At 36.0% G+C, this 15,336-nt stretch overlaps 1 protein-coding gene and 1 long non-coding RNA gene across 4 annotated transcripts in view; one reads left to right on the top strand and one right to left on the bottom strand.

The window, feature by feature from the left end:
• LOC113236006 overlaps window positions 1-12,373 on the top strand; it is a 14,938-nt gene extending 2,565 nt beyond the window's left edge. Inside the window, exons 2-3 of one of the 2 annotated variants that reach the window (XR_003310902.1) lie at window positions 1,855-2,003; window positions 12,240-12,373. This is a non-coding gene — a long non-coding RNA (uncharacterized LOC113236006). Of the gene's footprint in view, window positions 1-1,854; window positions 2,004-8,307; window positions 8,401-12,239 lie in introns of those variants that run through there. The other variant, XR_003310901.1, reaches the window with a different exon arrangement.
• Window positions 42-15,336, bottom strand: part of LOC113236003 (multidrug resistance protein 1-like) — a 28,246-nt gene continuing 12,951 nt past the window's right edge. Inside the window, exons 3-21 of one of the 2 annotated variants that reach the window (XM_026471929.1) lie at window positions 12,715-13,082; window positions 12,372-12,543; window positions 12,120-12,291; window positions 8,600-8,730; window positions 8,243-8,467; window positions 7,704-7,829; window positions 6,143-6,346; window positions 4,482-4,652; window positions 3,479-3,668; window positions 3,299-3,393; window positions 3,068-3,229; window positions 2,680-2,946; window positions 2,399-2,602; window positions 2,078-2,319; window positions 1,838-1,997; window positions 1,564-1,758; window positions 1,282-1,488; window positions 1,056-1,202; window positions 42-837 (exon numbers count right to left, since the gene is read on the bottom strand). In XM_026471929.1, the coding sequence (XP_026327714.1) occupies window positions 643-837; window positions 1,056-1,202; window positions 1,282-1,488; window positions 1,564-1,758; window positions 1,838-1,997; window positions 2,078-2,319; window positions 2,399-2,602; window positions 2,680-2,946; window positions 3,068-3,229; window positions 3,299-3,393; window positions 3,479-3,668; window positions 4,482-4,652; window positions 6,143-6,346; window positions 7,704-7,829; window positions 8,243-8,467; window positions 8,600-8,730; window positions 12,120-12,291; window positions 12,372-12,543; window positions 12,715-13,082 (3,633 nt within the window). In that variant the 3' untranslated portion in view covers window positions 42-642. Of the gene's footprint in view, window positions 838-1,055; window positions 1,203-1,281; window positions 1,489-1,563; window positions 1,759-1,837; window positions 1,998-2,077; window positions 2,320-2,398; window positions 2,603-2,679; window positions 2,947-3,067; window positions 3,230-3,298; window positions 3,394-3,478; window positions 3,669-4,481; window positions 4,653-6,142; window positions 6,347-7,703; window positions 7,830-8,242; window positions 8,468-8,599; window positions 8,731-9,383; window positions 9,401-12,119; window positions 12,292-12,371; window positions 12,544-12,714; window positions 13,083-15,336 lie in introns of those variants that run through there. The other variant, XM_026471930.1, reaches the window with a different exon arrangement.

The raw sequence follows: 15,336 nt of genomic DNA, 5'->3' as shown, positions 1-15,336 counted from the left end.
AGATTTTCAGTACAAATCGGCAATTTCATACTTTAACCCCTATTATATGTACATAGGTACTTAATTGGTTTCATGTATCTCGTATTATTTTTATGCGTTTCTGTGAAAAATTTTAGACTTGATCACCTTATAGTCCTGATCCGACGTTTCTTGTTTTTTTTCTTTGGGACTATGTACTAAAACATTCAGTTTATTATAACGGTGTTCAACAATTGAAAGATGCACTTAGAAACAATTTTCGGTGGAATCAAGCCGAGTACAATTTGCTGCTTGCTCTTTGCGGTAAATAGCAAATCAATGCGCTCGTTAAGGCGGCAATCAAATCGAGTACTTACTACCATAGTTATTTTTGTTTGTGTTTGTTCTTATGTTGAAATATATGTATAATACGAATGGCGGATCATTATGTCCCTACCGAAATGTATGGTAAAAATTATTGCGATTTTTGTCAATTTCTAGTACGTTTACTTCAGTTGGTCCAGTATAGATATTTCGAATCTTATTAGAAATAGGATCAAATGGCATGAAAAAATCTTCATCTGTGAATGCCGTCAGATAGTCTTTAATTTTCTGTAGCTATGACAGTTAAGGTAGCTGCTCATGGGGACCCGTTTTAAAAATTTCCACCCTGTCATTCTCAATTTAAGAAAACCCTCTTCTATTTAGGTTATAATAAAGTCCTTTCAAGTCAATGAGTTCGGCATGTGTGCCTTTTTCGGCGACTCGACCATCATGTATCACACAGATGGTATCTGCATCACGCACGGTGCTTAATCTATGTGCAATCATCACACAGGTTCGACCCAATTTGGCTTTGTCTAGTGCTTCTTGTACAACCTAAAAATTTAAGCAGAATTTGGATTTTATTCTTGGCATAGTTTAGGTTCCTCTTATCATCTTGCAATGCTTGGATCTGATGGAAAACGTAATTACAGGTAGGTACAATTTGATGACTGTTTGTCACACAGTTACATTGTTAAGCAAACGATTGATAAATAGATAGAACCTTCCAAATTATATTACATGAACTTAAATATTAATTCTCTAAAGTATACCTTTTCACTCTCAGTATCAAGTGCACTTGTAGCCTCATCCAGTAGCAACATTTTTGGCCGGCGTATGAGAGCTCTGGCTATAGCGACTCTTTGTTTCTGTCCACCAGAAAGTTGAGTGCCCTTTGCACCAATATTAGTGTCATAGCCCTGAGAAAACAATATGATTATGTTTAAATATTAATTTGAGTTAAATTATACTTGCGAAGATTCAATCGCTTGTATTTACCATTGGTAACGATACAATGAAATTATGGATATTAGCCTTTTTGGCTGCGTCAACAATTTCGTCCATATCCGGATTTCGACTGTTGTCTCCATAGGCAATGTTTTCTCCAATAGTTCGGTCGAACAGTATTGGTTCTTGTTGCACAAATCCGATGGCACTTCGCGCGTCTGCTAGGCGTAGCATAGGAAGGGGAACACCATCTTGTGCCTAAGAAATTTCGATTGATTAATAATTTAAGTCACCCTTGGCTGCTTAATAAACCGATTCAAAAAAGATACTCACAACAATGCCGTCATTAGGATCATAGTATCTCTCAAGAAGTTGTATAACAGTACTTTTTCCGCAGCCACTGGCTCCAACCAATGCAATAGTTTTCCCGCGTTCGATTTCGAGATCTAAATTCTTGAGTACTTTAATTGCAACACGGTTGGGATACCTGAATTGCACATTTTGAAGACTCGCTTCGCCAGTACCTTTCTGTTATGACAATCAAGTAAAATATTATCTTTATCGAAAACGTTGAAAATATTACAAATAAATAAAATTGAGGACTTACAAAGTTTTCCACTGCAGGCCTGACCGGATCCGTGATTTCGGACTGACGGTTGAGCAGAAGTATGATGCGACCTGCAGCCTTAATTCCTTTCTGAAAGTTTGGGGCAAATGCAAACGCTTGGGCTGCTGCCGACGAACCCATCAGAAGAGCTTGCGCGGATCTGAAGGTATATGAATATGTTTAATCTTCTTCTGCGTACATGGTGTAACTTTTAAGAAAAACAATTATAATTGAACTTACTTTAGAATAAGATCGTAAGGGACATCTTTGTAAACAATAAGCGTGCCGCCATAATAAAACGTCGCAGCATAAACGAAGTTGAAGAGACCTCGTGAAAGGCCGAAGACGAGACCACGCCAGTGAGCTGATCGTTTAGCGAGCTGAAGAGCCGGTAGCAGTTGTATAGCATAGTCGTTAATAAATTGGGGCTCACGCCCCAACGAAGCTACTGTACGCACATTAGCTACAGCTTCAACTGCAATCTATAAAAAATACAAAATGTGTTCATTTGCTCACACACTTGAGTACGTAATTGTTATTATACAAAAACTGAGTAACTACCTTAGAACTGGCTTGCATAGTTTTCGCAGCACCGAAAGATTCAGCACTAACCATCCTTCCTTCCTTGTACAAAATAGCGCTTAAGAGGGGAACGAAAGTTAGTGCCACAAGACCGACTCTCCATTCATAATATAGAGCAAGACCTAGCGCAAAAGAAAAGGTCGCCACAGCCTGTAAGACTGTTCCTATTCTTTGCCCAGTTGCCTAAAATAAATTACATTTTAGTACTTTGTAATTAAAGAACATAGACATTACCCACATAACGGTATTTGATTACTTACCCCTTGGACTGCTGCTGTTTCTCCTGAGAGTTTAGCGCACAGAGCTCCAGTAGCATTGTCTTTATTGTCATAAAATGCTATCTCTTGCTGAAGTAATTTCTGGAACAAAAGGCTTCGGAGACGTGCGGTCAAATGTTCTCCCGCTAAGCCATACATTGACACCGTTATAAAATTAGCCACTCCTGAGAGTACACCGATACCTACAAATATTAGTGCAAACCTTCGAACTGCAGCTAACCGCTCTTCTTCATCTGGATTTTGAAAAACCTGTAAACAATTTAATACTTTGCACTTCAGTCATCACGCTTTCAATTTCAGTTTAAAATTAGGTTGCACTAGTGTAGGTCAACGGTTACACTATAGCAAAACATTTGAATGTGTGACTTACTCCAATAAAGTCGCCTAGAATGACAGCGAGTAATGGCATAGCCACACCGCTCAAGATTGAACAGATACTGGCAGCTGTGATTGATTTCCATTCGGGCCTATTTAGTTGTAGAACACGCCAGAACGAAACATCGGTTTCAATGTCTTCAATATCATTTTTGATCTACGGGAATAGAAAATTTTAAATAACGTACGAATATCTAGGTAGTTGTGTCAAAGTATATTTACTTGCCTGATGTGTGGAGTCTAACATTTCATCATCATCATCATCATCATCGTCCGTTTCGCTTCTTACAGATATTTGGCGTGTCACAGCTTTCTCTTCACCTAAATAAATAAGTTGTTATAGAGTACGCCCTTTATATAATTCATTACTAGTAGGTATCAAAATTAGCTGTTTCTGTTTAGGTACCTTTCATTTGTCCAGGTTCTGGGAATGTCTGCATCATCACCATATCGTAGTAATGTCCTTTTAGTTTTATAAGTTCTTCGTGGTTACCGCTTTCAATTACTATCCCGTTTTTGAATACGTAAATTACGTCAACATTTCTTATAGTTGTTAATCTGTGTGCTACGACAACTGTTGTTCGACCCTCTTGAGCCTGAAAACAGTAATGTATAGTTAATATTGCTATTAGTAATTGATTCATAATTAGAATAGAATGGGAACCATTTATTGCAACGCCATATTATAAAAAAAGGCCCAAAAAGACTAATACAAATAAAAACAGATAATAACACAAAAAACAGCGTAACAACATTTAAACAATAGGTTACATAGAAGCGAAAATAAAACTACGTGAATACTAATTATGTGTATATCGTGTTATTGCAGTGTGTACCTACGTACTCTTATATCGAATAAATACTTACATAATCTTTGCAATATATACAGACAATTTTAAGTCTGTGTAGTGTGAAAACAAATTATTATATGTATATTATCAATCAATCAATATATTTAAATTCGTCATCATAGGTCATAACATGATTTGAACTGCGTCTGTGGCCGAACGGTTACCATGCCGGCCTGCCACGCAGAGGTCCCAGGTTCGATTCCCGGGCCTGGAGAAATTGTTGTATGGCCTACAATTATTTGTCTCGTGAGTTTGGGTGTAATTTGTGGTTGTCTATGTGTGTGTCCATGGCACACGCGACACAGGGTTTCCCTTGTGCGGGGCTATGTTGAGTATGTGCCTTATTTATTATTTATTATGATAGGGTGTACAGTCTTATATAGCACAGCTATGATGCACCTCTTACAGACGCATACGAAAATTTATGTCCAATAATAAATTATTATATTTAACACATACAAGTATATTACTTCAATAGTTAAGAGTTCTTCGACTTCTACATTTAACAACTATTATTCTTACACAATTTAATTAACAATTGTTATATTTAAATGGTACCTTGTCAAGGGCCTTCTGTACTTTAGCCTCCGAAGAAGTGTCGAGGGCGCTTGTAGCTTCGTCAAGTAATAGAATTCGAGGGTTGCGCACTAGTGCTCTTGCAATTGCAACTCGTTGCTTTTGACCACCTGATAGTGATGCACCTCGTTCACCCACTAACGTATCGTAGCCCTGTGTTAAATAATATGTACTATATTTAACTGAATAGCTTTTGGGTATTTATTCACAACAAAAGTTGTGAAGATTTTTTTCAATAATACCAAGTAATGCGGCGAACAAGTCGTGCGCCTGGTGGTAAACGACACGCCTGTCCACAACAGTTGCAGTGCCACCAGAGCTTTAAATAGTAAAGATCTTAGGGGCACTGCCACTGCGCTCGTCATCCTGAGACATAAGTTGACAAGTCCTATGTGCCTGTAATTTCACTAGCTTCCTTACCCTTCCCAATCAGAAAGCAGTAATGCTCACATTACTGCTTGACGGCAGAAATAGGTAAAGTGGGAGTACTTCCCTGGACGAACTCTTTCAAAAGGGGTTATAATGCTTATAAACTTTGTTTTTGAATCAACTACCTTATAGTTAACTGTAAACTGACTGAAAATTTTTAGTTTAATCTACATAACATCAGAGAGGTATTTTCCTCGTACATTCGGAGATATTTTAAATTATTCTTTGGTAGTAATTTACTGGTAAGTAGGTGAGTAGGTATTTTAAATAAGTCCTTCCCGCGCTATTTTCGCAAACGTCCACTATGAGTCCCCCATCATTTACTAAATTATAGTCAGTTTTATTCATTTTGTGTGAAAAACATTTTATTAAATTTGACCAACTTCTGCTTTTTCTTCTTTTTTGTCCCATACAATGAAATGATCCTTACATGAAACGCAAGTCGATAAGCACTAAAAGAAATTTGACTAATTTTATTAATTTTTATGGACAACACACGCTTGATTAAAAAAATTACTATGCCCAATTGTTTTTACAAGAAAAGACTTAATAGTTCCTAAGACAGTTTCTTTGTATCTTCTATGGTTTCGGATTTCCCCACACTGTCCCATTAAAAAAACCACGCTATATGTGTCTATTTTAAGAGTAATATTGTAAATAACTACTATTTCATGTATGACTGTTTGTTGCCACAAATAAACAAAAAATTGTAGTGGAAAAGAGTTAGGTACAATAATTTAAGATCCTAAAAATCAAAAACACGGGAGCTTACTCTACCGTTTTTTATTTTTCTTGCTACCTACTTAATGTTTTTCATTACGGTAATGGAAAGGATAAATTTCCAATATCAAATATCGATTTATACGATAAGGTACATGATAGACTCATTTCACTTCAATAACTGTTTACTTATTCCAAGCTCGTTATGCTTTGACGCTTTACTTGGAATATGGCTGTAAAAGAATATTTCAGCAAATTTTTATTTAACATCTACTTACTCGTGGGCCACCTGTACCGTCAATTTTTATAATTATTATTTTGAATATCGTACACCATAGGGCATTTTATCACAATACGTTATGTGTATTGATATCAGCTATCTATCTATACATAGCATTTATGCGTAGCACCGTTTTGGAAAAAATACAATGGCGGTTAGTAGGTACCCAAGTCAAAATCTTCGAAGACTTTTAGTACTTTTAGTACTCTTTTACCTTTGGTAGTTTCATGATGAATTCATGGGCATTGGCCTGTTTAGCGGCGGCTTCGATGTCTTCATCACTGGTATCATCTCGTCCATAGCGAATGTTCTCACGCACTGTAGTGTTGAACAATACTGGTTCTTGTCCCACTAGACCAATTTGTGACCGGAGCCACCGTACTGATAGGTCTTTAACATCACGACCATCGATCGATATCTGTAGATATTATAATGTGTTCATAATAAACTGAATACCACAGCATTTAGGGGACAGTCTCACAAGGCCGTTTAATGGGTATGTTCATAGTTTGATTTCATTTAAATAATATAGTGAATGTGCAGATATAACTATTTGCTTAATACAAGAAGTCATTATTCTTCCAAGGTCTCAAAATGTATATAGAGAACTTGAGAAATTGGTGTAAAGTTGAGTTATTTGTATGGAAACGAACGAGTTTTCGAACCCGTTTGATACTGTAGACGTACTTTATCAGGAAACCGGTGAAACATGACCTTCGATATTAGTTTCAAGGTCGTGTCTACTGAATCTCACTGATTGTATCCATAGGAATATCAAACTGCGCTTGTGCACTCCCCCACTGTTACGCTACAACTTATTTATCTAAATATACCTTTTGCCTTTCTATTTATCACCAAGACATGCCCAGACCTTGTCGACCCCACTATGTCTAATATAGTCGTAAAGCGATCCTCAATAATGGCAACATAAATGCAAATAGAGAAATGAAATGAAAATATAATTTTAACACGATTTATGATCGCTTTATGTATTACTGTTTACGTATATACATATTATGTAGTGTTTATAGCATGCTAAATTAACATTGTTATGAGAAAACATTATTTTTTGGTGTATGTATTAAATGAGGCAATTAGCGCAAAAGTTGTGTAAGCACATAATGTTCATTTCTACAATGTTAATTGAAATGATACTACAGTTCATAATTATTCAACATTTGGATTGGAGCTATTTTCATGCGTAAAAAATTAAATATTTTTCATAAAACATTATACCTACTTATTTCAATACCTGAAAGTCGTCATTGAGATTAAAATTTCAATTATAATAATAATATCGTCTGATAGTTATAATATCATACCTGTCTGTATGAACGGTTGGTTGAATATACAGATAGATAAAGAATCACGTATTTTCGTTATCTGCTTAGGTAGTATTATAATTATGCGCGTGCTTTGAGTATGTCTCATGTTATTATTATGATGAAACTTAATCACTATCACCAAGCCCACAAAACATTCATCGCGGTCACACATTGTGTGATTCAGGTACCCCAATTAAGAGAGCTATTTAGAGAAAAGCTAAAAAAATGTTTGATAACAACTTTCATATGAATCATTGGCCACATATATACCAGAACATTGAATCGAAATATCAAGTATACCTATAACCAAATTGAAACCAAAGAAGATTTGAAGTCGTTCTTTCTTCAACACCTGTCAGTAGTCATTATTTTTTACATTTCTCGCTTGACGTTTTTTAACACGTTGGCGAACTATCGTAAGTACCCTAAAGTAATTTTATAAGTACTCACACTACCATCTACAGCATCGTAGTAACGAGAAATAAGTTGTATGATGGTTGATTTGCCGCAACCAGAATGTCCTACTAACGCTACTGATTGGCCGCGTTTGACGCTTAGATTCACTCCTTTCAGTACCTGAAATATTCATTAATAAAGACTTCAAAATGCAATGGTATCCGTGAAAGTGTTGACCCCAACTTTACTTCCTGTGAACTAGGAGGAGTTCCACCATTTAAGATCAAATTCAATGTTGTATGTGAAACAAATACTTTGTCCAAACTGGAGTATTCTTAGCATAACTTTTGTTAAGTCCGAAATTACGAATATTGATTTCTTATCGAGCGATGCGTGATTAACGTTTTTTTCAAATATCACGTGTTTGTTAGCCATTAAATCAATGACCAATAAATTACACAGTACAACGTCATCGCTTTTAGTTATAGTTGAAATTACTTTCCGCGTAGCGACGTATTCGCACCGTAAAATATCGCACGTTGATAAGATGATAGCTGTAGGTGCCAAGAGGAGAAATGAACTCAAAGACTCACCGGAACGTCAGATCTAGACGGATAATGGAAAAACACATTCTTCAGTTCGATGTTTCCTTCAATAGAGTCCGGAACTTCGCCCTTGTTCAGCACTGGATTGATTTTTGGTATGTTGTCCAAAAGGTAGAAAATCTGCGCCCCAGCACCTTTCGCCACACCAAAAACTTCCATCAACGTAGAAGATATACCAAAGTTAGCTGAACCCATTAGTACACCAAAGAATACCTTCAACATAAACCATGCAAAATGTGATTTTAAAAATACGTTGTAAAATTTAGTAAGTAGTAATAAAAAAAGGTTAAATATATTGTTTTATTCTTTGATAATTTTATTCATTATGTTAAGTTATGAACTTACGGCAATCATAGTTGAGATATCATAGTTTTCCGTTACGTCGTTGATCAACTTGTAACCAAACCATAATGACAAGGCGTAAGCGCAGAAGATACAAAAAAATAGTATACCCATTGCCAAACCGTTAAAAAGACCTGAAATAAACTTATTATTTAATAAAATTTTTAGTAGGAAATGAATATATTTTTCGTATCTGAATCGCGTATATTATTATTTGTTCAAACAAACGTTTCGGGCCCTTTACAGTCCCAATGGTCACAACTGGTTGCGTTGTTAAAGAATTTAATGCAAACCACCTTATCTTTCACTATAGTTTTTTTAATAATAACACACGCACTGCACATAGCCCCGCACTAGGGAAACACTACAACATAGACAACCACAAATTATACCCAAACTCACGAGAGAAATAAATGTACATACAAATATTTCTCCCGACTCGGGAATCGAACCTGGGACCTCTGCGTGGCAGTTCGGCATGGTAACCATTTGGCCACAGAGGCAGTTACAAAAGTTATTAATTTAAATAGCTTATTTTTAATTTACCAAAGAACATTTCAATTTACTTTACATGCGTTTTGCAAAATATTTTGTATTAACAATAAGAATTTTCACTAAATTATATTTATTAGGTAAAAGGTAGTAAGCAATAAATAAAAATTACTGTTAAGTAGTACTGTACGGCATTCTTTTCAGCATGGGCAATTAGAACTAAACAATTAGCATGGTTGTCCCTCAAGGTTCAATTCTAGGTCCATTTTGTTTTTAGTTTATATTAATGACTTACCTAGAATCGTGAAAAGTAAAGAACATGAGATCGTTTGCTGATGATACTTCCCTATTATTTAAAATAAAAGGCACCAATGTTCCTACGACAGTGTAAACCATGCTATATCTAAAGTAGTAGATTGGTTTGCAGTTACTAACCTGCTCCTTAATGAGAAAAAAAACAAATTGTGTGAAATTTACATTATCCAATGTTAGGCAGACGGACACAAACATTTTAGTTAGAAAAGAAAAATTTAACCTTGTAGATACAGCTGTATTTCTAGGTATAACTTTAGATGCTAAAATACAATGGGGTCCATGTGGTTTTGATAACTTACTTATATTATGTATAAGTAAGTTACAAAACGGCTTAGCTTTGTGTACGTGATTAAAATAACACTACTACTAAAATAATAATACTTTCAGACGTCGAAACAGCTAGATTGGTTTACTTCAGCTACTTTCACTGGGGTAATACCGCCGATATTAAGAGAATCATTGTCCTGCAGAAACGTGCGATTAGGGCAATTTACAGTCTGGGCCCCAGAGTGTCTTTAAGAGATAAGTTTAAAAAGATTGGCACTCTTACACACACTTTTACAGTACGAAATTTACGAAAATGTTATTTATGTTAAAAAGAATACAATTTTTTTTATTAAAAGTAATGACAGATTATAACATTAGCACGAGGAAAAAAAATAAACTAGCTATTCTTGACATACGTCTATAAAAAGTTACAAATTCGTTTAAGGGGCAATGCATAAGCTTCTTTAATAAGATTCTAGAGTTCATTAGATAAGATTCAAAATTTGCCATTTAAGACGTTTGAAACTATAGTGAAACAAAAACTTTATACTAAAGGTTAATACAGCTTCTGCATACTTGGATGACAAGAGTCCGTGGTAGTGACTAAGATTGACTAAGATGTATGAAATAAATATTGTAAATGTTAAATGTATTCAAATGTTTCCTGCTCATTCATCTAGAGGACTCTGCCTTACGAATGAACAGTAGAGTTTAATTAAAATGACGATTTCAAGTGTAATTTACGTACCTATGAAATAAAGATGATTACAATTTGAAAAGTCTCATGTCTGTTCAGGATTATTTCATCAGAGGAAATATTGGAGATTGCAAAACGCATGTATTTAGCGTAAATTAGAAAGATTTTTGGTCAATACGTGTGGCGTACTATAAGTTTCCGGAATGAATAAGAAAAATATACTATAAATGGTCAGAAATGAATTTATTGTTTCTCAAAATACTCTCCGTTAGCGTTAATACAGTTTTTCATACGAATGAACCGATTTTGAAAACATTTACGGAGCGGTGACAATCTCTGAAACATATTTTTCATACTCTTCGACAGCCTTTTCAGGTGATGAAAATCGTTGGCCGCGTAACTGGTTTTTAATTATTGGAAATAAATAAAAGTCACAAGGTGCCAGGTCGGGACTGTACGCGGGATGGCTCATAAGGTCAACGTTGTTCACCTTCAAAAATTCATTTGTCTGTCTGGCCGTATGAGAACTGGCATTATCGTGGTGCAAGATGATACAGCGTTTACGGTTATTTTTACGGAGTTTGTCAACAACTTCCGGCAAACAAATGGTTGTATACCAATCACTATTCACTGTACAACGATTCTTCAAAGTAATAGTAGCCACGTGTTTTATAAAAAAAAGAAGCAATCATTCGCTTAGAGGCACTTTGCACGCGCGCTATTTTGGTTGATTTCGGCTCATCTCGAAAGACCCATACGCTCTATTGCTGCTTTGTTTTGGGATCGTATAAATCCATGTTTCATCACCTGTTACTATGTCCCACACCAAATTTGATTCCCCTTCGTTGAATCTGGTAATCATGGCATTGCACCAAGTGACGCGATCCGTTTTTGAGCCTCAGTCAAATTGTGTGGGATCCACCGAGAGCACAGCTTTTTCACACCCAAATGTTTGTGTAGTATTGATTGTATTTGACTCATTCCTATGCCTAAAGATGCCCTGAATCTCGTGGTATGTCACATGCCTGTCTGTTTTGATCGTAGGGCGCACAGCATCGATGTTTTTGTTGTTCACAGCAGTGGACGGGCGACCATCACGAAATTCGTCACTGGGATTCACACGACCGCGTTTGAATTCTGCAAACCAGCTATAAATAGTCGTCTTGCATGATGCCTCATCGCTAAAAGCAGATTGAAGTCGAGCGAAGCTCCGCTGAAGCTCCGTTTGTAAAAACAAGTAACAGTCAGATGAAACAAACTGTATTCTACAGCCAAAGAGTTCCATTTTCAAATGTTATAATTACTTTTTAAATATTGTTTATGTAAGTGGCCAGTTCCGGAAACTTATCGTACGCCCTATGTAATAAATAAAGCATTTAAAAATTAATAACTTTTGTTACTATAGTGAAAAATACGGTAGTTTGCAAAATTATATTAATATTATACATATCTAACCGATTGATGAGTTTACCGTCTGCCGTGGCCATGAGATAAGTACCTCTACAATGAGTATGAGAGAAGTAACATTTTACATATACATTTTTTACGTGGTCGCTAGCGACGAATGTGACTACCTATAAACTCATGGTACAACTATAAAGGGTCGGAACGTTGGTTTTTCCGAAAACATTATTTCATTTCCAAAGTGTAACAATCGCTAAAACTCGATTTGTCATTGTTTTATTATTAAAATATTATTTTGTTTCAGAAACTTAAATTTAAATCGTGTTGTTTATTTTGGAATTACGTTACCTTTTTTAATATTGATTTTTCTAGCTTCGTGCACATGTACTTGATACCTCTCCAACTCTTTTTTCTGTCCGTTGAAGGCGTAGACAGTGCGAACTGAACTTATGACTTCCTCTGCTACAGATCCAGCTTTTCCTGATGCAACAGCTTCTTTTTTGGCCAGTTTCGCAGCCACCTGTTGTTTGAACAATTGAGACGAATAAATTAGTACACCGCAGTGACAATGCGATGTGAGCAAAATTTTTTGAGTCTTACCCAACCAGCAAGGCCGACAAGGAACAATGTCACTGGGAAAGTGGTTAAGCATAGTAGTGCCAGCTTCCATCCCTTCACTAAAGCCATAATGACGGAGCTGAAGAACGCTGCCTGATAGAATATAAAAGACGCCAGCTTCTCACCTATTCCGTCCTCTAATTTCAAGACGTCACTGTTGAACATGCCTTTCATTAGCAGTGCGACGTACCTACTTATGAATATCGAATCTCTTGTTTTCTAATAAATAATCAATTAAGCTCATATTGTAAACCGAGTAATTCTATTTTTGTTTATGCTCTTTAAGAACAATAAATAACTTTTAACGAATGAAATTAAAACTTACTCAGTCATCTTCGCAGCGATATCTCCAGTCTTATGTGTATCAAAGTATTCAAAATCCTGATTCAAAGCAGCCTTCAAATATTGTTGTCGTATTACGTAAACTTGATTAAATGCTGCGATGTTCATTAATACTGTGGCTCCATAAGATAATGCAACGACAAGGATACCAACGACACAGTTATATACAGCAAAGTCTTGAGCAGCTTTTAGGAATTCGTCAACATTGAATACGCCCGTCGCGTACAAGACCATGGCTTCGAGAAAGTTTGCGAAGAGAATGGTGTTAACGGGGGTAGAGCAACCAGCCGTTATGGAAAATATTATTGCCAGTGCTATGTATATTTTGTCATTTCGGGTTGCAAATCTATACTGTATTGAAAAAAACCAAATTAATTATTAATGTTATGAAAAAAAAAGATATTAGATTAATGTATTTAATTTAATTGTATGTGTCAGTGTTCTATATTGCTTCTGTGGTGTCAGTGGCTAACATTATCTTTTGTTTTTACACAGGTGAAATAGGGTTAAAAGATGCAGTTCATTTATTTATTTATTTTGCACACGAAACAGTACAAATGGCGGACTTAATGCCATTAGGTATTCTCTGCCAGACAACCCGAGAGCTGGGTTCAGAATAATAAAACGACAGTGCATAACATGACAACATTTTCATGTACTTAAAAGAAAAAAACCTATTACAGTTTTTGTTCTCTATTGTTCAAAAACCATTAAGAATAAAAATGTATAGAGGGACCAAGTTGGGTAGAAATAGCAAAATGAAAAAAAAAACAGAAAAAAATGGTTAGAAATCAAATTCTTTCTATTTTATATTTATTCTTTTGTTTCTTTCATCCTTTCGCAATAAGAACTAGAGACTCAGGGCTTTCCTTTATGCCTGGCATGACAGGGAGCGAATTGTGCGGGAGCGACATTAAGCGCAATGTACTGCTTTTCTCGCATAGAGAATAACAATATCTCGCGCTTCTATGTTGTTGTCGCGCAAGTGATGCCCTGTCTTGTTAGCCCTGCTGCTTTCTTTCCTTTATGCGTCAGAGCCCTGAGCATCTTAACATAGCAAGAACAATAGCAATTATAGATAACGTCGCGGCAAGGGCGCGTTCCCATTATGTCGTCACGACAGATAGTCGTGCAGTTTACAGTGACGTGGCTTATATATTTAAAGTAGTTGTTCACATACGACACGATTAACTGTCGTTCACGACTTTTTTGTCGTTACGACGACAGACTGTCGTGACAATGGGAAGAGTTGGAATGACCTTCGTCCGACATAAAACTTCACGATAAAAACGTGACGATAGATAGTCGCAGCTACTATTGTTGTAACGTTTTATTTATCGTTGTCTGCACGTGTTCTGTTCCCTACTCTCTCCTCTCGTACCCCATGCCGTCGTCGACTCGCTTTGCACTAGCGTTGGGTCGACGGTTGTAGCCAGGGATGGGCATTTGTTAACGGTTTCAATATGGGCCCCATTAATGCCCGAAATCGAGGGTTAAAACTATTTACAACTAAATATTTGTTGTGAATTAAGACTTGTTCAAATTTAATTATACACATTATTACAAAATATTAATTTTTTTTTATTAATTCTTAAATAGTCCCAAAATTTTCTCTCATCACTTTTCAGTTCATCTATAAACGTTAGACATAATCCTAATGGAATTCTTTTTAATAACATTGGATGTACCCAAAACTTTATTTTCTTCGTTTGCTTCCTCTTCCGCCTTTTAAAAAAGTAATACATTACTATAATTTAATCTTCATTCATTTCACACTTTAGCGAACTCTCACCACTGGCTTCCAAAAGAACATGGAAGCAACTGCAGTGCATCAACAGACTGTCGTGTAAAACGACAAGGCGGGTGCCGTGAAACGATAAATTGTCGTCACGATCTAGTGGGAACAGCTAGACACGACAGTCATTCAACGATAAAATAACCGTCCATGACAGATAGTCGTGATATGGGAATAGGCTAGACGCGACAGTGGTCCAACGATAAATAAAACGTTACGACATAATGAGTACGCGCCCTAATACTGTAAGATTAATGATTTTTTTAGGTATTTACGAAATGGACGACGCACTTTTTTGTTTGGATTGTAGGCACTCAGAATTATTTATTAGGTTTTGCAAGATTAGACAAATGTACTTAGTAGGTATTGAATCTAGCATGGAATGAATATAAGTACCTAAAGAAGTAATCCACAACATTTTGTTCTTTGTTATATTAGTTTAATAATGATATTTCAACATTGTTTGACTTTATTTTTAAATAATCTGGGGCCATGGGAGTCCATATTATTGCGATTCAGTTTAGGACCTAAAATGAATCGTTGTTAGATAGTGCTACAAGAAGTGTATATCACCGTCCCGCTTTTTTGTCGTTACGAATCTATACTGAACTGTAATAAGAGGTCACGATAAGGCGCCACAGGGTACCTGGCCTGGTCTTTATAGAATAGAATAGAATAGAATACGTTTATTTGCCAGAATACAGTAATTACAAAGGTCTTAAGTAAAATTAGGTACATTGTATTCAACCTGCAAGCAGATGTGCAAATAATAGGGGTTAAAGTATGAAATTGCCGATTTGTACTGAAAAT

This window comes from Hyposmocoma kahamanoa, unplaced genomic scaffold (genome assembly GCF_003589595.1).
Source record: "Hyposmocoma kahamanoa isolate Upper Pololo Valley unplaced genomic scaffold, ASM358959v1 88, whole genome shotgun sequence".
NCBI classification, from domain to species: Eukaryota; Metazoa; Arthropoda; class Insecta; order Lepidoptera; family Cosmopterigidae; genus Hyposmocoma; species Hyposmocoma kahamanoa.
Note: the sequence above shows the minus strand (reverse complement) of the source record. Positions and strands in the feature narration are given on the sequence as shown.